General features: G+C 51.9%; 8 protein-coding genes across 10 annotated transcripts; 3 read left to right on the top strand and 5 right to left on the bottom strand.

Annotated features, from left to right (window-relative positions):
- Window positions 1–1,062: 1,062 nt before the first annotated feature.
- Window positions 1,063–3,079, bottom strand: PV05_06410 (uncharacterized protein). Its single transcript, XM_013459144.1, has 4 exons — window positions 2,909–3,079; window positions 2,274–2,852; window positions 1,979–2,223; window positions 1,063–1,912 (listed from the first exon to the last, which is right to left on the bottom strand). Exons 1-4 carry the CDS (start codon window positions 2,997–2,999, stop codon window positions 1,184–1,186), a joined length of 1,644 nt encoding a protein of 547 aa, XP_013314598.1. The 5' UTR covers window positions 3,000–3,079; the 3' UTR covers window positions 1,063–1,183.
- A 103-nt stretch (window positions 3,080–3,182) lies between these two features.
- On the top strand, window positions 3,183–5,719 carry PV05_06409 (uncharacterized protein). Its single transcript, XM_013459143.1, has 2 exons — window positions 3,183–5,170; window positions 5,222–5,719. The coding sequence occupies exons 1-2, from the start codon at window positions 3,401–3,403 to the stop codon at window positions 5,417–5,419; spliced, it is 1,968 nt and encodes a 655-aa protein (XP_013314597.1). The 5' UTR covers window positions 3,183–3,400; the 3' UTR covers window positions 5,420–5,719.
- Window positions 5,720–6,918: 1,199 nt separating this feature from the next.
- PV05_06408 (protein BMH1) lies at window positions 6,919–8,835 on the top strand. The gene is made up of 5 exons (XM_013459142.1): window positions 6,919–7,142; window positions 7,573–7,674; window positions 7,722–8,028; window positions 8,079–8,391; window positions 8,445–8,835. The coding sequence occupies exons 2-5, from the start codon at window positions 7,614–7,616 to the stop codon at window positions 8,556–8,558; spliced, it is 795 nt and encodes a 264-aa protein (XP_013314596.1). The 5' UTR covers window positions 6,919–7,142; window positions 7,573–7,613; the 3' UTR covers window positions 8,559–8,835.
- Window positions 8,836–8,880: 45 nt separating this feature from the next.
- On the bottom strand, window positions 8,881–10,492 carry PV05_06407 (uncharacterized protein; the record flags this gene model as incomplete). Its single annotated transcript, XM_013459141.1, has 1 exon — window positions 8,881–10,492. One exon carries the CDS (start codon window positions 10,490–10,492, stop codon window positions 9,029–9,031), a length of 1,464 nt encoding a protein of 487 aa, XP_013314595.1. The 3' UTR covers window positions 8,881–9,028.
- Window positions 10,493–10,498: 6 nt separating this feature from the next.
- Window positions 10,499–13,516, bottom strand: PV05_06406 (uncharacterized protein). The gene is made up of 2 exons (XM_013459140.1): window positions 10,816–13,516; window positions 10,499–10,517 (listed from the first exon to the last, which is right to left on the bottom strand). The coding sequence occupies exon 1, from the start codon at window positions 13,461–13,463 to the stop codon at window positions 11,757–11,759; it is 1,707 nt and encodes a 568-aa protein (XP_013314594.1). The 5' UTR covers window positions 13,464–13,516; the 3' UTR covers window positions 10,499–10,517; window positions 10,816–11,756.
- A 168-nt stretch (window positions 13,517–13,684) lies between these two features.
- Window positions 13,685–17,232, bottom strand: PV05_06405. 2 transcript variants are annotated; one of them, XM_013459138.1, is made up of 3 exons: window positions 16,720–17,232; window positions 16,525–16,668; window positions 13,685–16,474 (listed from the first exon to the last, which is right to left on the bottom strand). In XM_013459138.1, exons 1-3 carry the CDS (start codon window positions 16,784–16,786, stop codon window positions 13,773–13,775), a joined length of 2,913 nt encoding a protein of 970 aa, XP_013314592.1. In that variant the 5' UTR covers window positions 16,787–17,232; the 3' UTR covers window positions 13,685–13,772. The 2 variants fall into 2 exon arrangements, with proteins under 2 accessions (XP_013314592.1, XP_013314593.1); XM_013459139.1 differs by having other exon boundaries at window positions 16,525–17,232.
- A 172-nt stretch (window positions 17,233–17,404) lies between these two features.
- PV05_06404 lies at window positions 17,405–21,354 on the top strand. Of its 2 annotated transcripts, XM_013459136.1 has the most exons (3): window positions 17,405–17,535; window positions 17,598–17,672; window positions 17,728–21,354. In XM_013459136.1, the coding sequence occupies exon 3, from the start codon at window positions 17,805–17,807 to the stop codon at window positions 20,826–20,828; it is 3,024 nt and encodes a 1,007-aa protein (XP_013314590.1). In that variant the 5' UTR covers window positions 17,405–17,535; window positions 17,598–17,672; window positions 17,728–17,804; the 3' UTR covers window positions 20,829–21,354. The 2 variants fall into 2 exon arrangements, with proteins under 2 accessions (XP_013314590.1, XP_013314591.1); XM_013459137.1 differs by having other exon boundaries at window positions 17,405–17,672.
- PV05_06403 (uncharacterized protein) lies at window positions 21,314–24,644 on the bottom strand. Its single transcript, XM_013459135.1, has 2 exons — window positions 24,501–24,644; window positions 21,314–24,430 (listed from the first exon to the last, which is right to left on the bottom strand). The coding sequence occupies exon 2, from the start codon at window positions 24,084–24,086 to the stop codon at window positions 21,924–21,926; it is 2,163 nt and encodes a 720-aa protein (XP_013314589.1). The 5' UTR covers window positions 24,087–24,430; window positions 24,501–24,644; the 3' UTR covers window positions 21,314–21,923.
- Window positions 24,645–24,655: the final 11 nt, after the last annotated feature.

Genomic DNA, 24,655 nt, shown 5'->3' with positions numbered 1-24,655 from the left:
AAGTTTGAAAGGACGCACATGGGAGAAATTCGTACCTCATAAGCTCGTGCATGCCTCTATGATTCACCGTGGTCGACTGGCATCGAATACCTGCCTACCTGTGCCAGGTGTCTTCAGACATCGCTCTCTTCGACGCTTTGTTTCTGCTGTTCGCTTTCCAACTTGTGATTATTCCCCCACCGGCGCCGTGGTTTACAGACATACCATGGAACAGGGCGCTCCAGTTTGTGAGCCAGTGTATGAATCTTCCGGCTGTCAGTGTCTGAAATCCACCCATTTGGCCCGCAATCAGGTTGTTGCGAAGAGCTCTGGGGACTCATGAGAAAGTTGTCTGCAAATTAGTAAATGTGCATAACGGCTCACCTTTCAGTTAGCTACCCAGATCCGCCGTCCCACATCGTTCCCTTTGATATTCAACATACCTTACCCACATCCCACTCAACCGGAAAAATACTTCCTGAACCTACTACCAACTTATCCGATTTGCTTCTTCATGACCACTACTCCGCCCATCAAGTGCCTCACGTCGCACTAGACTAGAGCCTGGTATATATCTCCTTTCTCAAAGTCTAAACATTTCCTTCTTGGTAGTATTGCTTTTCTCAACAGAGACATTCAACTTCAATTTCACCACCCAACACCGGATTTCTAGGAGGTACATTTCCGTGCGGCATAGCAAACCACAGCGCGTGGAAGCAGAAAATAATGGGACTGTCGTGGACGTTGCTCATGTACAGGAAAGACCGGCTGCATCGCAGGAACTAAAATTCCGCACCCATCCATCATGCAGGGAGTTGCTGTCCCGTACAATTCTCGTCTCTACCAGCCAAGAGCTCCGCAAGGTGAGTGAACAGCGTCACCCAATCGTGTTGATGGGGGCAACAATACTTCCATGAAGCATCACGTTTGATGTTACATTACGGGTACTGCGCCTTCATATCAGATGAAGAAAGTTGGATGTGCTTGGAATAAAGTTCCTGTCCAATAGCTGTCACATTGCCCTCGGCACCAAAGGCACACTGATGACCCATACAGTTTTGGGAGTACGAGTTTCGGGAGTACGGCTTGACGAAGCACTCATGGGGAGGAGAATGGAAAGGGGCTTTCAGCATGGCGGACCTCAGGTCCAAAGAGTGAAAGTGGAAGGATTTCGTGGGCGTTTGCTTTTCAGTCCCCAAAAGACTTATTTCCTTACCCTCCTCGCATGCCTGACGAGATTTTCTATAACACCCTCGAAAGCCTCCTTCTCTTTCCGCAGCCCATCCCGCTGTTTGAGCCAGTACTCCAACAGCTCTGAGGTCTTCTCAGTGAAGTCTTGCAGCTCCTTAACGTGTTTCCTAAGCTCTTCTTCCGTAAATCCGTCTAACTTTTCATCCGTCGTCGCACAGAGACGCTTCACGGCCATCAAGTCCAATTCCGGGGCAGGTGGTGGCCCTTTCGGTCGTTTGGATCGACGCTCTTTAGTAGTGCCCGACTGCGTGCTGTCGACCGAACCCGTTGAGTCATTCGCAAGTTGTGCTTTTAATCGTGCTACCGAGCCCAGTGTTTTGTCAGATTCTGAGTTTCGAGACGAAGGCTCCAGATTGATATCAGGAAGAACGAGCTTCTTCTGCTTCGACGGAGGAAGTATCTCGTCTAGGTCGACTGGGACACCAAGGCTGACAAGAAACAGGCGCCGTATCCGTGACTGGGTCCAATTGGGGGGTTGGAGAGGCGGAGGTGTTATCAACTGTTTCCAGAGTGAGCGTGACCTGTCGGAAGGGAAGATCGGGGAGGAATCTGGAACAGGTTCTTGCGAGGGCATAGATGATAGTCTCTCATCTGTAGACGAGGGGAACATGGCGTCTAAATGTGCTTTTGTGGCGGCGAGAAGTTCGGGGACGGAAGAGTGCTTGTCGAAGTCTAAAAGGGGCTGCAGATGGGTGTGATGTCAGCGAGGCGACATAATGAGAGGCGAGACCCGATGATGAGGACTCACAAAAGGTTGAGCAGGTATTTGATTGATTTGTGAGGTAGTTACAGGCGATGCGGTGGCATCTTCAGCTTCAACTTCAGGTACCTGAAACTCATCATCGAAGTCCCCAAAGTCATCATCAGCGCCAGCCTGTGCGCCTTCTTCAAAGTCATCAAAGTCGTCACCAAAGTCATTCCTGTCGTCGTCGTCGTTTCCGAGGGTTGATCTGCGCCCGGACTGTTTCATGGGGCTGTCGAATGTCGGCGACCCTGAATCAGGTCAATGGTCCTCCCAAGCTGTGTTCAAAAGCTAGAATTACCTGCTTCGTCACTTTTCTTTTCCACAATGTCCGGCGCAGCGTCCAGAGTTCGTTTCTCGTAGGCCGCTGTCCCTGGTACCTCTCCATGTGCAGGCTCTGAATCAACCCGCGTGATGACAGTTTCAGGCACTGAAACTTGGGGAGGAGAACCTTCCTGATCTGTGTCTTCTGCGTATTGCCTTCTCTTCGTAGGATCAGGTGTCTTCAGAATGACATCGGGCGCCGCATCCATTTGTCTCTGTTGGTATGCAGGAGTCCCTGGGACCTCGCCATAGCTGGGAGACTCAGGGTCGACTTTCTCGATCACCATTCGAGGTATCAGGGTGCCTCCAGGGGTTGTCGGCGCTTCAAGGGACGCACGTTGAATGTTATTCGGCGAGAGGATTGCTACTTCGTCGGGTACCGCATCTTGTGCTCGTTTATCATAAGCAGGGGTTCCAGGAACCTCGCCGTAACTTGGCTCGTCATCGACTTTCTCAATTCGTGTTTTCGGGATGGGAGAGACAGGAGTAACTGGTCTGGATCTTTTCTGCCCTTCGGAGGCGTCTGAAAAGTGGTCTTCTTCGCCCTCGGAGGATACTAAGGTCATAGTTCAGCCCAGGAGTTCAGGTTGACTGGAGGTGGCCTTGTCTTACGCTCGTGTGCACCAGGGTCGACCAATTCAATACTTTTTCGGGGCACTTCAAGACTTTGTCTCGACTGTGATCTGGAATGCGACCCTGACATTATGGATAAAATATATGCGAATGCTCCTGTCTCTCGGAGGGAAGCTGAGAGAGACGAGCCAACAAAAGTAAGAAGCTGAGTGAGCGGAGGGTTGGAAGCGAGGATGCTTGCTTGCACCGCATTGGCATTCCACTTCAGGCAAACTGCGCTTCACCTGCAGCACTTCAACTTTTTGTTTCCGCGCCTGAACGCGTCTGTCGCAACACCATCACCACAAACTTCGCCAGTTGTACATTATCTCACTTCGGTGACCTAGAAAGCACGCTTACTGCCTTCCTGCAAATCGCTTGACAACCACAGATCAACCTCCCATCTTTCAGAGCTCTCCAGCCGGAGATGCTCACCTGCGACACCTCTCCTCTCTTTCACTAAAACACCCATCCGGGTCACGGTTCTCCAGGATGTCGTTCAGCTTCAATCCTCCGTCGTCCTCTGCCGGAGCAAGTGGCCAGTCACTCTTTGGCACAACGAACAAACCGGCAACAGGGGACGGCCTCTTTGGAAAAACTGGTACCTCAGGCGCGAATACCACAGGATTCAGCTTTGGTGGGCAGCCTGCCTCTACTGGCACAAGCTCGCAGGGCTTATTTGGAGCCGCTGGCACGACGGAGAACAGGCCTAATCTACCCAGTTTGTTCGGCAATGGCGCAGGATCATCTGGGGGTCTATTTGGTGCCCAAAAGCCTCAAGACGGTCAGGTAGGCGGTGGTTCGACACCGACTTTCTCATTTGGTACGCCAGATAAGTCCTCCACACCTTCAACGTCAGCGCCTTCATTATTCGGCTCGACTACACCAGCCGCGAGTGGTACCAGCAATGCTTTTAACTTTGGGAACGCCTCGACTACGCCTGCTGGACCTCCTCCGTCTGGCTCAACATTCGGCGCAAGCACAGGTGGTGCTGGCCTTTTCGGAGCCAAGCCTGCGGATAATCAGTCGAAGCCGACATTCAGCTTTCCAAAACCTGAGGCACCGGCGACAGGATCTTCAGCACCATCAGGTGGACTGTTTGGATCTAAGCCGGCCACAGGTGAATTCAGTTTCGGAGCTCCAAAGCCCGCAGAGTCAACTTCAGCGTCTACGCCTGCTGCTCCAGCGACAACTGAAGCGCCGAATTCTCCCTTCTCCTTCGGGCCTCCTGCCACGACATCAGCCGTTCCGACTGCATCAACGCCTGCAACATCGCAGCAAACGTCGTCCGGGACCACACCATCATTGTTCGGCGCAGCTCCTTCTAAAGAAAGCGCAGGTTCAAACCTGTTTTCGAAGCCTGCTGCATCTGAAACAGCCGCTGCACCCAAACCAGCCTTTTCCTTTGAGCCACCTGCTACCCAGGCGTCAGCAGCGCCGACACAGACACAAACGAGTTCGGCTTCGGCATCGAAACCACTCTTTGGAGGCTTTAACCAAGGTGGAGCAACGACTGCTCCGGCCGCCACCAGTGCTGCTACTACGACTGCACCAGCGACATCTACACCAGCCGCGAAGCCATTTTCCTTTGGTCCATCGACCACGACAGCAACTTCTCAGCCAGCAACAACGTCAGCCCCTGCTGCGAGCCCATTTTCTCTTGGTCCAGCCACTACAAGTTCAGCTGCGCAGCCTGCTAGCACGCCCAGTGCAGCAGCGCGAACTGCTACCGCATCAGCGGCTGGTCAGAGTGCCGTAGGAGCCCAGACTTCGGCGACGGGTCCATTGCCTCCAGCACAATCCCGGCTGCGGAATAAGACTATGGATGAAGTTCTCACGCACTGGGCGACGGATATGTCGCGCTATTCCAAGGAGTTCAAGGAACAAGCCGAGACGATCGCGCGTTGGGACCAGATCATCGTCGACAACTCTTCCAAGATCGACAAGCTCTATGTGCGGACACGGACATGCGAGAGACAGACGATGAGCGTCGACATGCAACTTGCAGCTGTCGAGAACCAGCAGACCGAGCTGGAAAGCTGGTTGACCAAGTACGAGAATGACGTCGATGAGATGCTTGCCAAGGACAATGCGAACCCTAGCGAATTGGGTGGGCCAGATCAAGAGAGAGAGAGAACGTACAAACTTGCCGAGAGACTGGGCGAGAGACTGGACGAGATGGAGCGCGATCTGGGAAGTATGGTCGAGGAAGTTACTGCTGCCAACGCAAACTTGAGCAAGAATGGCAAGGCGGATGAACCAGTAAGCATTTACCCGTGGACTGCTTGTACGTTGGGTACTGATAAGCCACAGATCACTCAAATCGTGAAGATTCTGAACTCGCACCTCACGCAGCTTCAGGCTATTGATCAGGGGACGGTCGCTCTCCAGGACAAAGTAGCTGCGGCACAGAAGGCGGCAAGTAATCTGGGTTATCTCCATGGGTCTATGAGCCAGGGTAGTGGTGCTGCTGTGCAAGACTTTTATCGGAGCTACATGGGCAGGAGGTAGATTGCGAATTGCAGGGATATCAGCATTGGTTTCTTGATCCAGGAAACAGGCCTGATATCTGTGCGTAATAGCTTCAAGCCAGGCTCGAGCATGAGCACTCGGAGTTGGGCATGGATATTGACTGGAAATGGCAAAAGGAGTCGACGATCACGATTGGAAGTCTGCAGACTCTGCATTTGTAAAGGATTTGAGAGACTTAGAGACTGAGTCCCAGCTGAGAACACCACTCAGTAGCGCAGAGTGCAATACAATCCATTGTTGGTTGCAGTCAATTTGTGTCGGTGTTATAGCGGTACAATCCAGAACAACTCCCTAGTGGTTGTGGAGAGTTAAGTCTCAAGCACTTATTTCGATCTCTCGTCTAAATCAACGCCTGTTACAACTCTTATCAGTCCATCGCTCTTTGTTTAATGATTAGGTGTTGATAGCGTACGTTCACTCTCCAAGGTGTTGATGTGCTTTTCCAACTCCTCGAGGTGGGCTCTTTGATCGGCGAGGCGCTTTTTCAGGTTCCTCAAACTAATAGGACGAAGGATTAGTCTCGGGAACATGATTTGACTGGAAATATCGTAGACATGAGAATGGCAGAGGGCGAGGAATCGCTATTGGGTAGCTTACGCCTCCATTTCCTTGTCTCGGATGTACTTTGTCTCGCTGGCTTGTTCGCGTTTCTGCCATGAGTCACTAGGACGTGGAAATATCTCGTCAGTTTCTGCTCTTCGATTGTCTTGAAATGATGGAGGAGTAGTACCCTTGCTGCATGCTCGATCTTGGGGAACCGACATCGCCTTCACTAGGACGAATAGCTGCCACGGAGAAGGACCGACGGGCTGAGGGAGTTGCCCTTGCGAGCTTGACAACTTGAGTTCGTAGCATGGTGATTGATTAGATTTGAGTTGGATGAAATGTGAGTGGGATGCAAAGGCAATGAATGGAGCAGTTGAAGTTCGGCTGCGGGTGAAGCTCGCTTGGTGTTGCAGCTGCAATGACGAGTGAGCTGGAAACTCCAATCACGCCCATAGCACGTGACTTGCTTCAGATATTGGTCTACGGAGTACACAGTACGGAGGTACGAGCAGGACATGATAATTGAAGGTATGAAACGTACGTTTAAGCATCGCACGAGACAGGTTTCAGGTGTTAATGGCGAGTACTAAGACTCTAATCTATAAGCATCTCAATCTCTATGAGGACATGCTGGTCCCTTCTCGTAGTTCAAGTCAGCCCGTGGGGAACAATACACAGTATGACCTCAAGTCGGGGAGAAAAGACAGGATGACTGTAGCATGACAAGACGATGTATGAAACAAATTCTACGAATCTGAAACAATTGACGCCTGCTCTCAAAGGAGCTTGAAGAAAGGCCTCATCACTGCAATTTGATACGAGTATGTGGACAGATGGGACCTTCCCTAATCGGGCCAAGCCTCTTATGTCTGTCTCCCGTGATTCCCTCTTTTTGGCCCCCCTTGGTGTGGTTGTGGTTGGGTGCCCTTTCGCTTTCCCTCACTCGCTCTTCCCACTGCCCAAAGCTGCCCGCCCACTGTCACTGCCTGCGTCCTGGCACACAAGTCTTAGTAGTCTCGTCTGAATTGAGATTCCCATCTTGCCCTTTCTACCACAACACATCTTGCAATCACCACCACTATCCCCTGCGCTACCTTCCAATCTCACGAGTCCTTACGTCGACGACTCTCGCTCGCATCTTCATTCCTTTTCGACGGTAAGCTACCCTCCAAGATCTCTGCCTCTTTGTCCAGGGGGTACCTGTATGCCCCACGTCTTCAGCCGCGACGACACAACCCTCAATTGCGCCCTCGGTCATTCGAGCTTCCATCCAGAATCAAAAACCCATACCTTCATCGCCCGTGGGATCCAATACATCTGAGAACTTCTGTCTTCACCCTTCACCAGCGGCGGTCACAAATCCCATCACACGCGCCTGATTGACGTCAATCCGATCCATTGGTTTCCGCAACTTCGAATCTCGAACCCGCGTGGCCACAATCGTTACGGGTCCCGAGGAAGCTGCTTGCAGAACAGTCTGGCCTTCGTCGACACTAGACGACATTCGTTGATCCATTCATAACGCTATTGCACGCATTGTTGGCATCATTTGTGGAAGATCGTTCGCTAATCAGTCGTCTCACCAGGTGTTTTCTTAGTGTAAAGCAGCCCCGAAATCCTCATCAAAATGGGTGTAGAGGAGTCAGTTTACCTCGCAAAGCTTGCTGAGCAAGCCGAGCGCTATGAAGGTGAAGATACGCGCAATCTGGTCCGTTTTCATGCTAACCTTTTGCAGAAATGGTCGAGAACATGAAGGTTGTGGCTTCTGCAGACCAAGAGCTCTCTGTTGAAGAGCGAAACCTCCTCTCCGTTGCCTACAAGAACGTCATCGGTGCTCGACGTGCCTCCTGGAGAATCGTCACATCCATTGAACAAAAGGAGGAGTCCAAAGGCAATGAGGCGCAGGTCAAGCTCATCAAAGAATACCGTCAAACAATCGAGAAGGAGCTCGGCAAGATCTGCGAAGATATCCTCGACGTTCTCGACAAGCACTTGATCCCCTCTGCTCAAACTGGCGAGTCCAAGGTCTTCTATCACAAGATGTAAGTTGGCCGCTTCCGTGTGCCCGAGCGTGTGCTCATGCTTTTGACAGGAAGGGTGATTATCACCGTTACCTTGCCGAATTCGCCACTTCCGAGAAGCGAAAGGAGTCCGCCGACAAGTCTCTTGAAGCATACAAGGCCGCCACTGAGGTCGCTCAGACCGACCTTGCTCCTACTCATCCAATCCGACTTGGCCTTGCCCTCAACTTCTCTGTCTTCTACTACGAGATCCTCAACTCTCCCGACCAGGCTTGCCACCTTGCCAAGCAGGCTTTCGACGATGCGATTGCTGAGCTCGACACTCTGAGCGAGGAAAGCTACAAGGATTCCACATTGATCATGCAACTGTTGCGGGATAACCTGGTATGTATTCTTCCACCGACTGACTACACTTTCTCTGATGTTGGTTTTTCTAGACTCTCTGGACTTCTTCTGAAGCTGAACCACAAGAGCAAGCTGGTCAGTCAAGTGAGGCACCAAAGGAGGCTGAGGGTGCTGCTGCACCAGAGGCGGAGAAGACTGATGCTTGAATGTAAAAGCGTCATGGTGATGTCCCGATTTGGGACGCAAACTGGACGAAGTGGTCTCTGCGACAATTGGGAGACAATGCGCAAGGCTCTGGCATTCGGACCAATCTTTCCTTCCCACATATCCCCCACTGATATTCACCCCCAGACCATAGCTCAATAACAGATGATAAAGCAGACATCTGTGTGCGGTGCGAACCCGATTAGGTCAGCTACTACTTTTAGACAAAAAGACAGGAGAAATAGCAATATCAGCAATCGGATTATCGTTCTGCAGCTATTTTTTGTGCTTCCAAGATCACCTCGTTGATTCCGTGTAAGATGCCGATGATATCCACTACTTGATGTCCAACCCCTTTCACCTCTCGGAAACTACTAGTATCTCGATGGCATAAAAAGCAGCATTTTTAGCACCCTCGCTCTTGCTCTACTATCCCACCTTCTCCCGTCCGTTTTCTCATGCGCGAGATGTCTCAATCCACATTCCCCTTCACTCTCTTCTCAAGACGATTATACCCCCAGCCGGTGAGACACAGATCGTCATCGTCCACTGCGCCAGACCGGACCATGGCCTCGCGGTTCATGAGGATGGAGGACGTGAATGTGAATGTTTCCGGGTTGGTGCGGACCAGGTGGATTCTTGCGTACTCGGAGTCGTGGCCCTGTTCGTTTTCTGCCCGAGCACTAGGCACGTCACAGTCTCCTTGCTTTTCTTCTCCAGACGTGTCTGAGCCGAGAGGTGGGAAGCGAGAGCTGATGCTCGAGAATTGTGCCGATGTTGATATTGATGTTGGCGCAGAAAAGGGAGGAGTGTCGATGCTGAATGAGCCTGGCGAGAGAGCATTGACGCTGGCTTGTGACTTTGTGCCGCTAGTCTTCAGTCGGGATTGTGCTAGTGCTCGCGTCGGGGCAAGGACAGCATATCCATATCCCGATACTGTCTGCGCTCTGTGGTGATGACCATCGCCTGGAGTGACGAGAGAAATCGAGGTTGCCTTCATAGCATTGTTGGCCTCGTCGGTGGTGGTGCTTGTGAGCGCGAATGGATTCTTAGTTGCCTCGTTCGTCTCGCTTGCGTCTACATGAGTGGTCTTTAAAGTGACATCGACAGTGGCATTCGCCTCCTTGTCATCACCCATGGCCTCGCCAGCCGAATCACCGGTGGTCGTCGAAGCCGTGATAGAGATAGAAGCAGGCAGGAGCTCATCGTCCAGCGCGTTCCTGAACACTCCATTACATCTCTTCCAATACAGCCCCTTGGCCAGACTGCTTGTTGCGAGACATGCTTGCAGACGGATCTGCTCGGAACGCATCTTGTCGGTAACTTCGTTGGCCGCGAGACGGGCGAAAAGGCGGGTTAAGCTGATGTCCAGGTCCGCGTGGCCATCGTCCTCCACGCCTCTTCTGGCCGAAGACGATGTAAAGCTAGTCGTGGTCGTATTTGTGTCGAAGTCCGAATCGGACTCTGTCTCTGAAGGCGAAGCAGACGAAGGAGACGTTGAGGCTGCACTTGAAGTGGGAGTAGACGTCTCGTTCCGGGTACAAGTGAGCTCCAGGTCATTATCGACATAGGTAATTCCCGCGTCGAGTAGTCTGGTCAGGTTGTCAAGCCTCGTCCTCGCGAAAGCGTCGACTGTCTTGACGAACTCGGCAGACTTGACCACGATGTCTGGCTTGTCGGAGTAAACACACCCCTTCCCATGCGCATAGCGGACCACTGGATGGGGGAGGATGTCGCCGCCGTCGTTGGTATTATCGTTCCTGCCCGTGGTAGAGGTGGTGACATTGATGGTAGGCTGACCACGCGTACGGAGGTGAGGGCGAGGAAGGTCTGCGGTAGTGATCTTGATCTTTTTGAGGAGTTGCTTTCTATCCAGCTCTGGGGGAGGGACAGATGAGAACAGCGGGTGCACGATGTCGCGGATCTCGTTCAGCATGGTCGGGTCGTATGTCAGATCGTCACTGGAGTTGCGCTTATGTCAGTTTCAGTACTCCTCGTCTTGTCTTGTCGATCTATATTCCCAGATCGGCTAGGAAATGGATCAAGGGATGACAACGACAAGGGCTTCATCACTGCCCATTGGTTAGATAGCTTGACAACATGATACTCTTCATGTCGCACACGCTTACTGCCATTGACAACTAATGTGATCGGCAGAAGACGGCTCAAGCTGGGTCCGTTGGGATTGTGACGAGGAAGTGAATGACGGCTTCGAGATGATGCGAACGACAACGACACAAAGTAGAACGGAAGACCTACACACTACAATGGTGATCACACAGCTTGAATGTGACATCAGTCTCGCCGTCGCAAGTGCGACACTCGTGAGCACGGGTGCACAATGGACATGCTTCGTAGATATCCTGTCCCCAATGGTACGACAATGGGGTGTCGAGGAAAGGATTGAACAAGATAAAGAAGACCATATTGAATGATCACAGCGCCTAGGTCGTTGATGCTAGGATGTAGTAGTCAAAGAGACGACAATAGTTGTAGAAGGCATGTGAAGAGAGAGGAAAGTGGATGATTGAGAAGATCGGATGGTCTTATTCAAATCGAAGTTGTGAAGGTCTCAAAGATTCCCTTGGGATTGTCACTCTGAAATACTCCGGTCGCTGTCGTCGCTCGTTCTCACTGCCTGTTCCAACAGCATGGATATCGTCGGTTCGCTCGCAGCAATTCAGCAGAGGATATGGGCGAGGCATCGCCATGTCCGACTCAGATCATGCCAATGTCGCCTTGGTCTCTCTGATGGCGCGATTGCTTGCAACTGCGTTCAACTTCTGCTTTGTTAACCTTCCAAGCTCATCAAGGAATTTCTGTCATTCCTCCTCCTTGCCTGCACTCCATTCTAAGAAGGATTGAGTCACCGTGATCATCTTTCACCGATGGCTTCAAGGTCATTGACTGAAGTATGACGGAGTGCTGAAAATGATATCTCTCTTACTGAGTATGATTTCACGTCTGCTGCAGGGGGGGTTCAGCCTGTTGCGGCTGATGGCCACGTGAAAGTCGGTTAAGGATGGAGTCAGGTTGTGAAAGATCTTGTAACGGACCTTGGTGAGTTTGAGACTGTATAGATTTTACCCTCGCCCAACATGGAGAGCAGGTGTCTCTGAGCTTCATCCTGTGCAGGTGGCGTCTATCGACGGAGGGAGGATCTGCATCCGCAAGAAACGCACCGAACATTAGGAAGAACTTCATTTTGCAGGAGCATTCCTTGCCGTGCCTTTTGAGGACCTCGATGCCGAGCTTTCTGTAGACGTTTGGGACGCGTCCGAGGATCGTTCGTCATGCTTATTGCTCACTCTTTGCAGCTTGGCATCAGAGTGCGTGTGAATTATGAAGCTGACCAGTGACGACAAAAACAAGGCAAGCACAAGCAAGTCCATGACATGGACTGCCCACCACAATCTGACATCCAATCCACACATGGAAATGGCGTACTCCCATTCTCCAGTCGAGAAGTTGAACCACATACTCAACAGCCCTGCATTGCCGCCGTAGTCTCCCATCATGCTTCGAAGAGTGACTTCCCGGACTCCCGTATGATGATCAGCCTGGTTCAATTCCCTCCACGGAACAGCTTCCCAGTGCGTTTTCCCATCCTTTTCAGAATGCTCTGTCGAGTCAGACCATGTCGTGTTGGAAGGAATGTAATGCCAGACATCGCAACCTTCGTGATCATGCCCAGTCAGAATTAGCCCATATCTGCCCTTGCCTTGTGCTGGCGCGTCTAGATTACCACCCATACCGAAAAGAGCCTCCAAAGTACCTTGCTGGCTTACGTGTGCACTCAGATGATTCTGTTCCCGGATTCCGCGAGGTTTATACACACCACCACCGTCGTCATCACCCCAGTAGTCGAAGAAAGGAGCATCTACGCAGGTGCCCTCCTTCTTATGCAACGGCAGGTGGGTCAAAAGTAGGGTGAACGAAGATTGATCCTCGACAGGCCGCAGACGACGGGATATAAGGCTATTGAGGTAGTCGAATGTCTCGCGTTGTAGTTCATCAGAAAAAGCTGGCGAATCCAGGATCAGACTGTTCAGTACGATCAGGTGTATTGATGGTATTGGGGACGTCTCGTCCTTGGGAACATCACCCCCAGGATATTGAAATCTGACATCCCAGTTGGCTTTACCGAACACTCGTTCAAATCGCTCCACTCTGCCGTGAGATATCTCTCCAGCATAGCCGATATCATGGTTCCCTGCAATATTGATAGTGTACCTGGCCCAGCTCGCATCGGTCATGTTGAAATCAATCTCCTCCTCTTCCTGGCTCAAGCTCGTAATCTCGTCCCCTATCCTCTGCCCGTTGACGAATACTCTGTTCCAGTATCGCCAACCCCTCCATTCGAATTCTTCATCTGTAACCCATTGGCTTCCAATTAGGTCTCCAAGCACGGTGACATGGCTTGGGACCGTCCACCAATGCAGAATTCGATAGATGTGGCCCAGGTAGTAGTCGTTGCCCAATAAATCCAGCCGTTTACGCAAAGCCTGCAGCGCTGCTGGAACATCGTCGATCAAGACCTCCTTTGCATTACCGAGAAGCTGCGGTATCATGTTATGAACGTCATCGCCGCGGAGTTTCGCCCAACGGCGTGCCAACTTTGGTAGAAATCCATCTTCAGGCTTGGGAAGAGAGCTGTCCCCTTCCAGTTGAGGATCAGCGAGGACAAGCAAGCGAAAGGGGATCGAAGGAAATTGACGCGCATTTGAACGGTGGGGAAACGGCCAGTGTTGCTGAAGAGTCTGTGTGAAGGCTGTTACTGTCGAAGCATCTTTGGCAGGGAAGACGCAACCATGGCACACTGGGTACAGGTATAGATATGCCGTCAAGCAAACAGCCACTGGAAAGAGAACGCGCAGCAGCTTGTCTGCGAATCCAAATATGTACATCGAATCATGGAGGAAAGCTCGCTGCCGAACAGCGACGACAAGACGTGATTGAGATCCCAGGAATAAACGCAGTTGGTCTGACGAGACGCGTCTACCATTCAGGGGTCGATTTCAGGCTACGACTGCCCTGCCGTCTCCTGCAGGGATTCACTTGGCGTCAGGACTTCATACGTGCACCCCATACAGAGTACGGAGTAAGATCTTTATGATTCCTAGATTAGGTATGTTTAATGTTCGAGTCTATTATATATTCCTCAAAGATAGGTTATATACACCTCTGCAAGATTCTACCCAATCTCACGTACGTCGTCATGTGTTTGGCGTCCCTCCATCGCCCTCATGGCTGGATTTGGTGGCGCTCAAGGGACCACTTGTCAGCGACAGATTAATTCGGGACTCACTAAAATTGAGTCCCTGTATGTTCAACCCAGCCTCGTTGAAATCTTTCTCTGTTAGAGGCGTGGGTTTCTCTGCAAGTTCAGCCACCTCCTCCTCATCGGTGCCTTTAAGAGCTGGAGGTCTCTCTTTCCTTGCTCTTGCTTTCGCCAGGCTAATCGTCTTCTGGCGGTTCGTCGTTTCGAAGCTCGAGAGATCATGCTCAATAGTAGCTTTCAAGATTTCGCCCATCCATTTTCGGCCTTCACTGATATTGTCGGCTTGAAAAACGTGAACGGTAGGTTTCGTGAATTGGACTGCTCTGGAAAGACCTGCTTTTGGCGGAACCAGCTTGAAGAAGAACGGCGTCCCACCACCAGATCCACGGGAAACATCCGGTGACTTCTCAGTCGGAGAGGCTGCATTCCCCATGGAAGGTGTCGCGCCGCTTATGGTGGCTTGAAGCGTTGATAGGGGATCAGAATTGACGACAAGCACCTTGTGCCCTGATATATCGATGATACCCTTCTCCCCAGTGTCATCTTCAGAGTAATAGTATGACAGCCTTCGCCCTCGAAGAATGAAAAGTCGAGGCTTCCATTGCGCGATGAGACCAGTTGATCTTTTCTTCATCCACCCCGAATAGTCGCAGTGTTGGCGAGCTTCGGTCGGTGAAATCTGCAGTAAGCCTTTTGTATATGCGCTGGTCTGTCGTTTCGTCTTCGGGTTTGTCCGCATAGGTGTCTTGGTGTGTAGAAGCGGTCCAAGTTGTTCGGTCGTGCCTTTTGAAGACGCATCTGTATTGTCCATATCGAAGCTCCGTGATGTCGCTGAAGGTGTCTGAGAGCCTGATGGAGATGCCAGAGGACTGTCTTTCAGAGGCTCGGAGGATATGTTTGTCGAGCTTGCAGCTTCTTTCTCGCTCCCCGTGACGGCTTCAGAAGCAGCACGGAGACCTAGCAGTTTCCGAGCTTTCTGGCTTGTCGTGAAATGCGTAGAAGCAGCCACAGCTGGTGACGTTATAGTGCCCAGACCTTTAGGAGAGGACAAGTTGGAGAGGGATTCGTCCTCAAGATTTGTTACTGTGGGAGACTGGACAACGGGCGATCGTTGCACTGTGAGATTTCGTGCACTCGCAGAACGGAACCGTCCTCTGTACGAACTGCTGTGGTAAGCTTTGGCCGCTTCCGAGGCCATGGGAGGGTTTCGGGTCGAATCGACACTACTAAGCCGGGAGTGTCGCTTCATGTTCTGGTTTGTTTTGCCATCAAGTGCACTGGGTTGGCGAGAATGGCCTGCACTCTCCGTGCCCTCTCTCTTCCTCAACAAATTTCGTGTCTTTCTATTTTCAACCTCGTTTCCACTGAAATAGCCACGGTCGAGATCGATAGCAGAACCTGCGCCGAAGAAAGGTGGGGTTGTTGTCAAATCCACACCGTCTGGAGCTGTGCTGATTTTGAGTGATGGCGTACTTTCGCCGGCATTGGCAGTGGTCGCATTACTCATGGACCAGTCTCGGTCCAGCGAGGCCATCTTCTTGTGCGGGTGTGATATGGCGGGTCTCGGAGAGCCTGGTGCTGGATCTGTCAGACCGGTTTTGGCGAAATCGATGGACGAATGACGACGAGAATGATTCATCTCGCGGATTGAGGCAGCAGAAGGTCGAGTAGGACTGTCGCTAACCATTGAAGACCTCCACGGAGATGGTGGCGTATGAGATCCTAATTGTGAACGCGCGAATGAGGTCGGAGACAGTGGCTGCTCTGGCGAAGCACCCGCTATGTGGATGTATGGCTGAGGTTGCTGCGACTGACGAATAGAAAGTCCTCGCTCCTCCATAAGACTTGGGATTCGTGGTAGGATAGTGTTGCCCGACAACGCTCGTGAATGCAATCTTGGAACTTCTTCGGTCGAGCTGGTCTGCCTGAGACTGCTCTTGCGTGAATCTCTGGCGCCACGAACTTGATTTTGAAAGTCCCGAATCTTGTGCCACGTCTTTAAGCGACGGCCCATCAACCCAAAGTCGTAGTCTTTCATGTGAATGAAAGACTGGTCCATTTCCAGCAGCACGTCGCCTGATATTTCTTGCTCTTCGAAAATGTCACAGTGCTTTGGATCAACCCCAATGCTTCTCAGGTATTCAGCCGTCTCTTTTGCGTCCCACTGTTTGACTTCGGTCTCGGTCAAGCGAGAAGTGTCTTCACTGTCCGTCTCAGGACCGGCGATATAGGACGCCCGATCCATATGACTGCCATAATCGCTTTCCGAATCCTCCAAGATGGGCTGAGGTGGAGCGAGGCTTTGACGAGGGGTGCTTAAATCGGTGATGTGCTCGTCTATCACACTCAAAGTCTCATTCATGACCGGGCTGTCCTCTCCACTATTTGTGCCTGAAAGCGCTTGGCCGATACTGCGCTGTATGCCGGGGATGTAGGAGGCGGGAGGAGGGGCGGCAGAAGTTCTCGAGAGCAGGTTTGGTGATTGAGAGGTTGTAACCATATGGTGTGCTGTGCCGCCGTTGTCGGAGCCTTGAGATCCTGGTTGTTTCATTCCGCGGGGATCTTCTCCGAGCTCCTGGGTTTTCATGGGTGAGCCACCAACAGGGGCAAAGTTTCGAGGGAGCTTCGCGGTGTAGACTGTAGATGTGTCATTCATAGATATCTCTTGTTGAGGTAAAAGCACCTACCACCAGGAAACAGGCCTGTAGCCCCATGGTCGAGAAGTCTTCCAAGATACCAGCCATCGCCAAAACCCTCATCAAGTTCCAGGAGCTCGATCTGGTCGGATTTCCGGAGGGTCAACTCGTCGGAACTCCGCGCGTCGAAGTCGTCTGGTCGCTCAACATTAGCTGGTGCCCAAAAGTACGAGAGAGCCAACGCACGGATAACGACGACGAGATCGCCAGGTTGCAAGGTCCCCATGTGGCGCTGCTGAACAGAGAGCGACATTATCGATGTTGGTCCGTGGTTGGGAAGGCACTCAAGTGCAACAAAACCCGAACAGTGCGCTCGTTGAATTCATGGATCTTTCAGCCGGTGTTTTTCTTTGACAGACGGAGCGAGAAAGCAGCGGTAGGGATTTGCATGGTCGGGGATGACGAGCAGGGCGATATAAGGGCGTCGAGGGAGGACAAGAGGTAACGTCTGTTCGATTGGAGGTGTGATACACGGAAATAGATGAAGAGGACACCGAGGTGTTGAGGTCGCGCGTAGTCGATCTTGTGGCTGCGGTGGTCCTGGAGACTAAGGTTGAAGGTGACACACGTCCAACATGCAGCTAGAGAGCAAGCCTCCAGGAGGCGTGAGGAGGGTAGTCGTCGAGAAGATAAAATGTCCGTGCAGCCGGGGAGGACGTTAGAAATGAATGTTTGCTTCAAGGCTGGCGCAGGTTGATGTTGAGAATTGTTGAAGCCATTATGGTACGAGTACAGTAACCGATCTGCCGCCCGTCGCCGCCCACACCAAACCAATGGGATGGCGACTCAACGGGCGCATCTTGGCCCGTCGCCCTTATTTTCCTTGGGTGTCTGGTCTCGCTCTGCATCTCCTCCTTCTCCACAGAATCAATGATGATCCCTTCATGACTTCGAACCCCGGACTGCTACCCCTCTATGTTACTCTGGCACCGCACTCTAGATCTTTGGTAGGTAGTTACAAGACGGCTGATAGATCCCTGCAGCCTGCCATGCAATGACCGTGTAAGAACTACAACCTGGCGCTTGGTAAAGTTCGATACGGACCAATGACCAGCCTTACCTAGGTGACGCTCCCGTACAGCAATTGCATGTCCGCATGTGAACAAATCATGGTACAATGCGACCACACCGCCTGAACGGTACTTCTTTGTTCCACTGCAATCCGTCTTTGGTTGCTTGACTGACATGTACAAGCAACTGCGCTCACATAAATCTCTTGCTTGTTCCTGTCCTACTTCTGATGACAGAACACCACAATACCACAGGTAAACATGCAAGACACTAGCTCCAACGCCTGCAGCCGCCTCGTCTCCGCCAACGCCTTAGCCGATTTCCAAACCTCAAACGCCACAACTCAGTTATTCCTCGGTGGAAGCACAAGACCATGGATGACAACCCCCCAAACACCTCGAGTCCCAATTGCAAGAAGACACACACCACAGCATTCACAGGATGGCTCCCAACGAACAGGTGGAATCCCTTCTGTGCATGGAGCGCAAGCCTTTACAAACGTTCCAGTTACACACACGCCTCCTGCGCAGCCGGTTCGAAGCCAGGCAGCACACCTCCCACATCCAGGTATCCAAAGTCCTACAGCAGCCCGATCTGCCACAAGCATTGTTCAGCAGAATGGAACCATGCGCTTGACAGAATTCGGGCCTTCGATGGTTGAGATTCAACCTACAGAACGACAAACTACCAGTGTCGCAACAGTTGCCGCTCCGATTCCCCCAAGCGTTCCGCTTTCAGACGCTGCGATGCCGCCTTCTAACGTTACCTCCATGCCTGGTGTGAGCGGCGAGAGGAGGAGGAAGCGATCAAAGATCTCTGACCTCCTCAATGATCAGGTTCCACATTCTAGCAAGAGGATGACACCAATTTCTGGGTCGACACGTATCTCTCCACAACTACCCACGCCGGTTGGTTCTCCCGCAGAAGAATCCGACGTCGATTTACTTAGTACCCAGCTGGAAACAGCGCTTGGAATGGTTAGGTATCGCCCTTCTACCGTGGACCAGAGACCGGACTTCGATCAATTTAGGATCGACATGCTGCGCGAGGCCTGCCGATTGAACGATACCTTCTTCCTCGTAGTGCACCTTATCTTGTGTGCCTGGTCTCATCGTCGGGATGCTCTATTATCGCAGCTTGGTTTGACCCCAATCCATGAACAAGGCCTTTTGACTCTGCAGCAGCAATATTTGGGGTTACAACGTCAATTAAGCGTTGAATTGGGTCGTGTACTTTCCACCTTCCCATGTCCAGTCGAACAACTTCTGGCCGCAAGCTCGCGCCTTGTCAGCCTTGTGGAGCCTGTCAAGCAGTTCTTGTTGTGCGTGGCCCAGAAGTTACCCTATACCATTGAGTACTTTATCAATCGACAATGTCCTCCATGGCCGATCGAGCTCAAGGTCACACTGGGCCTTTCTTCAATTGTCCTTCAGAGACAATTTTTCCAGACATTTCTGAAATGGCTTGGGACTGATCAGGATTGGGACCGGAAGGCTTTACAGCTCTTCGAATGTGCACGGGAAGACCCCTCTCAAAATTCGCTTCCGGCAGGCGAGCTCTATCCAGCTCAAGTGAGAACGCCTGCCGACCATTTCTGCGAGCAATACAAGCAGCTCTGGTTACAGCACTTTGGCCAGCATCACACGCAGCCTCTAGACCCGTCCGCCCAACCATGGCCAGAGGATATTCGAGGCCCAGCTCCAGCATATCCATATCCTGCTCAGCAACCCTCGCCCGCTGCTCCTGTACCTCGGGGGAACCCTATCAATCAACAAACTCCTACAAACTGGTCGCACTATGCCAGTCGGTCCAATACCCCTGCCGTCTATTACAGCGCTCCTTCAGTGCGGTTTCCGCCCATCGTTCCTCCTGAGTCATCCATGACAAGCCGAGCTCCTGTCGTGACTATGTCAGTGCCACATCTTTCCATGTTACAAGCTTCTCCCCAACTTGCCGTCAATAATCATACTGGGCAAATGCCCTCAGGAAGCCTCTCGCAGCCCATCGCCAATTCCAGGATGATGCAGACCAGTCCACCAGTGCCGCAGTCAATGCCTTCGGCTATTGTCCAGCGCCAGGTAGAGAATGATCTGCTGATTCCACGAAATGCTCCGCAAACATTGCCGACGCTTGCTATACCAGAACCCCACCGTCATGCGCTACACCAGGTCCATCTGTGCAGTCCTGTCCTCGAAAATCTCAATGCCAAAACACAAGCCAACAGCAAATGGTATCACTATGTCGAAAATGTAATCAGACTGAGACCCTTGCTTGATGCTGAATCGCCTATGTGTCAGTGGAAGTTGGAAATTCCGGAATGTTACTGGGCAACAAAGGCCCAAAGCCAAAAATTCATGAAGGACTCTTTTGTCAATCGTCGAAAGATCACCAATGGAAGCACACAATTCAGATTGAAATGCATAGCTTCAGACGACAGACAGGCATTGGAGAGTATTCCCTTGTCGGATCTTGTCGTGCAACCTGGACGATGGCCACGTCATTTGTCTGTCTCGATCAATGGTGATATGGGGGTTGATTTCTGCCGCAAAGTCCACCACGGCGCAGATCTACCCACGGATGTAACTGACTTATTGATAGACGGTGTCAATGAGGTGATTGCTTGCGTTAGTTTTACGCAATCAGAGGCTCCAACTGCTTACATGATGGCCATCGAAGTAACCCGCGTGGCAGACGAGGAGAAGGTTCGCTCGATGACGGGGCACATCTCCGCTGAAGAAGTCTCAGCTTCAATCATTGCCGTGCTGAACGGCAATAACGACATCAGCGCCGACGAAGAGTTAGTCATTTCGCAGCCACATATCAGCATTGACCTTGTCGACCCCTTCACGTCAACCATGTGGAATACGCCTGTACGCGGTAAAATGTGTCAGCATCGTGAATGCTTCGATCTCGACGCGTTCCTTGACAGTCGCACCGATCATGATGGTGTGACAAGTCCCGATCAGTGGAATTGTCCGATTTGCAGGAGTGATGCCCGGCCGCAAATGTTGGTACTCGACCGCTTTCTTGCCAACGTCCGCACGAGGCTGGAAGGACTGAACAAACTGGACGCCAAGGCGATACTCGTCAATAGGGATGGCACTTGGGAAGTAAAGCGAGAGCCGCCGGGCAAGTCGGATAGAAGCACAAAGTACACGACGGCAAAGAGAAAGCCTCGTGCAAACACGCCAAAACCGGTTAAAGAAGTGTCAACGGTACCTCATGCAGAGACTTCGGCGGTCGCGCCGCCGTCGGACACAGTTATTGTCCTTGACGACGATTGACATTGCATTGCCTTGCTTCGTTCTAATCGGCGGCAAGCCAGGCGACTGTCGTTGACGATCTATTTGATTTGAGATATCAACATCGGGTGTTCACCTGGAAGCTGCAGCAGAAGCTGAATGCTTCGATGACGGCGAGGGCTATGCATTTCCTCTTTTCTCCTTGAGTGCTTGACGAGGCTGATTGAACTTGCATGCCCCATCTTGCATGCGGGTTTGAACATGATGACGATTGGATGTATTGAGTGAAATTCTTCCGGTGACCTATGAGTGGGCTAGCTAAAAAAAAAAGGAGAACGGCGTTTGCTGGTGGACCAGGAGGGGAAGAAAGCTGACCGTGTTGGAAAAGGGGCAATTTCTGCACGGTGGCCATCTGGTTGACTTGCGCTGAAAACTTTGGAGGATAATGAACCTGGACTTATTTGATCGGTATGCGTAATTGAGACACACATAATCGTCGCATTGCTTCTTGATGCACAGACCACGGACATAGGAAGCTCCTTGGAATGAATACACGATTTTCAAAATGCCTCGTTTAATCTAGTGATCTCTTCCCATCAATAAGGCCCAGTGGGCCGATCACGAATCGACCGTGAATACAGGTGCTTCGATCTATCAGGGTTTCGACTGCGTCCCATTCATACGCCATCTGCTTACCTGATTATCGATGTGCAGTATTTCCGGAGAACTGGCAAAAGTAAGTAGCTGGTACAATTGTCGACCATGCAACATGCAAAGCGTGAGAAACGAAGTCCCTACTAAGAGATAAATATTGGTAACAGTAGAATGGAAACTCGCAAGCAAACAGCAAGCCTTCGTTCCTTCCTTCCACTGTTCTTCTCTCTCGATAGAAAGCGAGCCGAGACCAGCTCACAGAACCGTGTCGAACCCCCAATATTGGAAGCATCCTCCCTGCCTGATCTCTCCACTTCATTCATGCAGTGCAAGCCGAGGCCAGCTCGACTTCCTAACTCTTGATAAGATTCACGCCGGCGCATTTTCTCCGTGCGTGAAGACATGACGCCCACACACTTTCACATTTGAACACCATATCAGAGGCGCTTTCTCACCGTCTCTATGCTTGGACAGGGGGTGGAATCAGACTCGATAGTTTACCATCTCTTGTCTCAATGCTCTGACTCTTGCCCTTGTCATTGGGCCCCTCTCAGACTCCTGCGCTCGTGCTCGGGCGCGAGTCGTGGGTCCTGTGTATGCATGGCTTGCTGGAGCTGGAGCACGGCGTCGCGGTCCGTTTTGAGCGCGAGTGCGTGTGCAGGGTCGATTGCCAGTGGTAGGCTTTGTGACGCCTGTTGGCTTCAAGGTGAGTTTGAGCGTGATTCTGGTCTTGATTTTGCCTGCGCCTTTGAGGTTGGCGCCGGATCTTGGCTTGGGGCTGGGGCAGGGCGTGTCGATGCTGCTGGGGTCGGACACGCTGGAGGTGCTGGTCCTCGATGGAGTGGATGCAGGGTTCAGTGTAGACTCGTCGTCTCCTAAGGATCCGCTCCTGGGTGAGGAGTTGCGGATAGGCGCGGACCTGCCATTGTCACTGCCACTACCACTACCGGCGTTCTTCTTCGAGTGCTGCGTATCGTTGGTTTCAGACGGAGTACTATGTAGGTTGGTGGAGGTTGAGGTGTTGCTACTCGTGCTGTTCTGGGTAGTGCTCGCAGGGCCACGCTTGGTGTTGACATCAATTGGACGTCTCCCAAGGGATCGTCCCTGGGTCACCTCTTGAATGGTTGGACATGGGCCGCTGGGAATGCGTAGAATCAAACGTGGTCGACCTGGTCTTGCGGTGGAGGCTAGAGTTTTAGGATTAGGTAACCTCAGTATGATCCTGGGCCGAGCGGCAACGGCAGCAAAGGGTCGATTAGGAAGGGAGTGGATTCGACGTTCTGGACTTGACGTGCGTGTGGAATCTGCATCGCCTGCACTGCGTGTACGCTCACCATCGAGTCCGCGTCTCTTCGGAGATCTTTCGACGTCAATCTCGCTACCAGTCTCCCGCTGTCTCTTTGTTGGAGAACCAGGCTGCCAGCCAGGCACCGTGGGCAGGCGAGGTCTTGTTGGTGTTGAAGGAGCCCACGAAGGAGATCTAGGGCGGTCAGCAAAAGTGCCTGCTGCTGGCTGGACTTGTTCTTGGGCGGTAGCAGCTCCAGCCGGGCCGGTCAGAAGCTCACACAATTGGTCCAAGAAAGGGTCGAGCTGGGCTTGCGGGTGAGTATGTGCTTGAGCTTGTTGTCCGGCAATCTCGGCAGAGAACAGAGTCGGTTGAGCGAGTGTTTGAGCTTGATCTCGCTGCTGTCCAGCAGTTTGGGTTGGTATTGAAGGCAGACTAGGTAGTGAGCCTGATGAGGGGGACGATGAGGAATCTGTAGGATGAGAAGATTCCGAGTGAATACCTGTTGCTCCGGGGAGAGATTTGTCTCTGCCACGCCATTGTAGTCCGCCCGGGCGGGTCTGTTTGCTATGGTCATTGATGTGGCTGTCCACCACATTATGGGGATGTTGTTGTGTCGCTACTGGTGGCTGCTGCTGTTGCTGTTGCTGGAGTTCTATCTGTTGGGTTTGCTCGAGCTCCTTCATTTTCTGCTTCCTCTGTTCCCGCTCAAGCTCTCGGAGTAGGCGTGATTTTCCACCCAGAAGAGTTGGCCATAGGGCTGTCTTGAATTCCCTGTCATGGGTAGTATCTAGTAGGTCAACGATACGACCGTCAGCTGATTCCCAGCTTGTCGGATTCTCGTACGAGTTCACAATCCCGACCAGTGGGTGATGATACATAAGGCCGGCAGTGTCTGTGGGACTGAATGGAGGTTCATCAAGAGGCACAGGCCTAGGGTCTGGATTCCAGTTGACTTCTCGAAAGAAAGGGTTTTGCCAGGGGCAGTGTTCGACATGCCATGTGAAGTCATTCTGTGGCTTGTCGGGCGAGAAGACATTGTAAGCTTCTCCCCAGGGATCCGGCCGTGGAGCTTTATTCCCACCAAGGAACAAATTTCTTTGGCAATGGGCACACATCTGACGGACTTCGCGCCAGTCATCGCATACCTGATCGCACCGGTGGATTTTGAAATTGTCGTATTTGTCGTGACGGGGCGGATATCCTGGAAGATGAGGCAGATCACTCTGGATATTGCCCTTAGCAATGTCGCAAAGCTCGTAAACTATGGGGTCAGTAAGTCCGTCACCCTTGATGCAACCGATGCAACCTTCAGGCACGGTATGACATTGGGTGAAGCGGTAGCGGATGATCTTGCACATATTGGGGTTTACTTAAACACAATGGAAATGATGGAAGGGGTTTCTGTAGGCTCGAAAACAATTGCAAGATCAAAGTGAGTATGATGGAGGGAATGAGGAAGTCCATCTTCAAACTCAAGCCGTAATACTCGCCTTTGAGTGAATGAGAGCCTCAAAGCTGGCGTTTGTCCGACGGTGTCTTTGTTTGTAGAGCCGTCCATTGCGAGAGTGGCAATCGAGTCTTTGATCGAGAGTCAAAAACAGCAGCGCAACACAAGGAACCCGACAAAGAAGAAGGAGGCCTGGGGTAGATATGTCATTGTTGTGGGACCTCTCAGTGCCTCTGTAGACAAAAGTGCATTGACCTTGCCAGATGTCAGTGAGTGGGCACTAGCTGATTGTTGACAGGGAATGGATGGGTCAGCTGAGCCTTGCATTTTACTGTGTACTCGTCGAGTCGTGTACGTGTTTGTGGAGGCGTCTTTTGAGAGAACCGCTTCTATCTTGTGCGGATCTTCCGGCTGCAAGGATGAAGATGTCGCTGGATGAAGTAACTAGTACTACCTACCTATGTAAGTGCCGTCCGTGGT

Source organism: Exophiala xenobiotica (assembly GCF_000835505.1).
Source record: "Exophiala xenobiotica strain CBS 118157 unplaced genomic scaffold supercont1.4, whole genome shotgun sequence".
NCBI classification, from domain to species: domain Eukaryota; kingdom Fungi; phylum Ascomycota; class Eurotiomycetes; order Chaetothyriales; family Herpotrichiellaceae; genus Exophiala; species Exophiala xenobiotica.
Note: the sequence above shows the minus strand (reverse complement) of the source record. Positions and strands in the feature narration are given on the sequence as shown.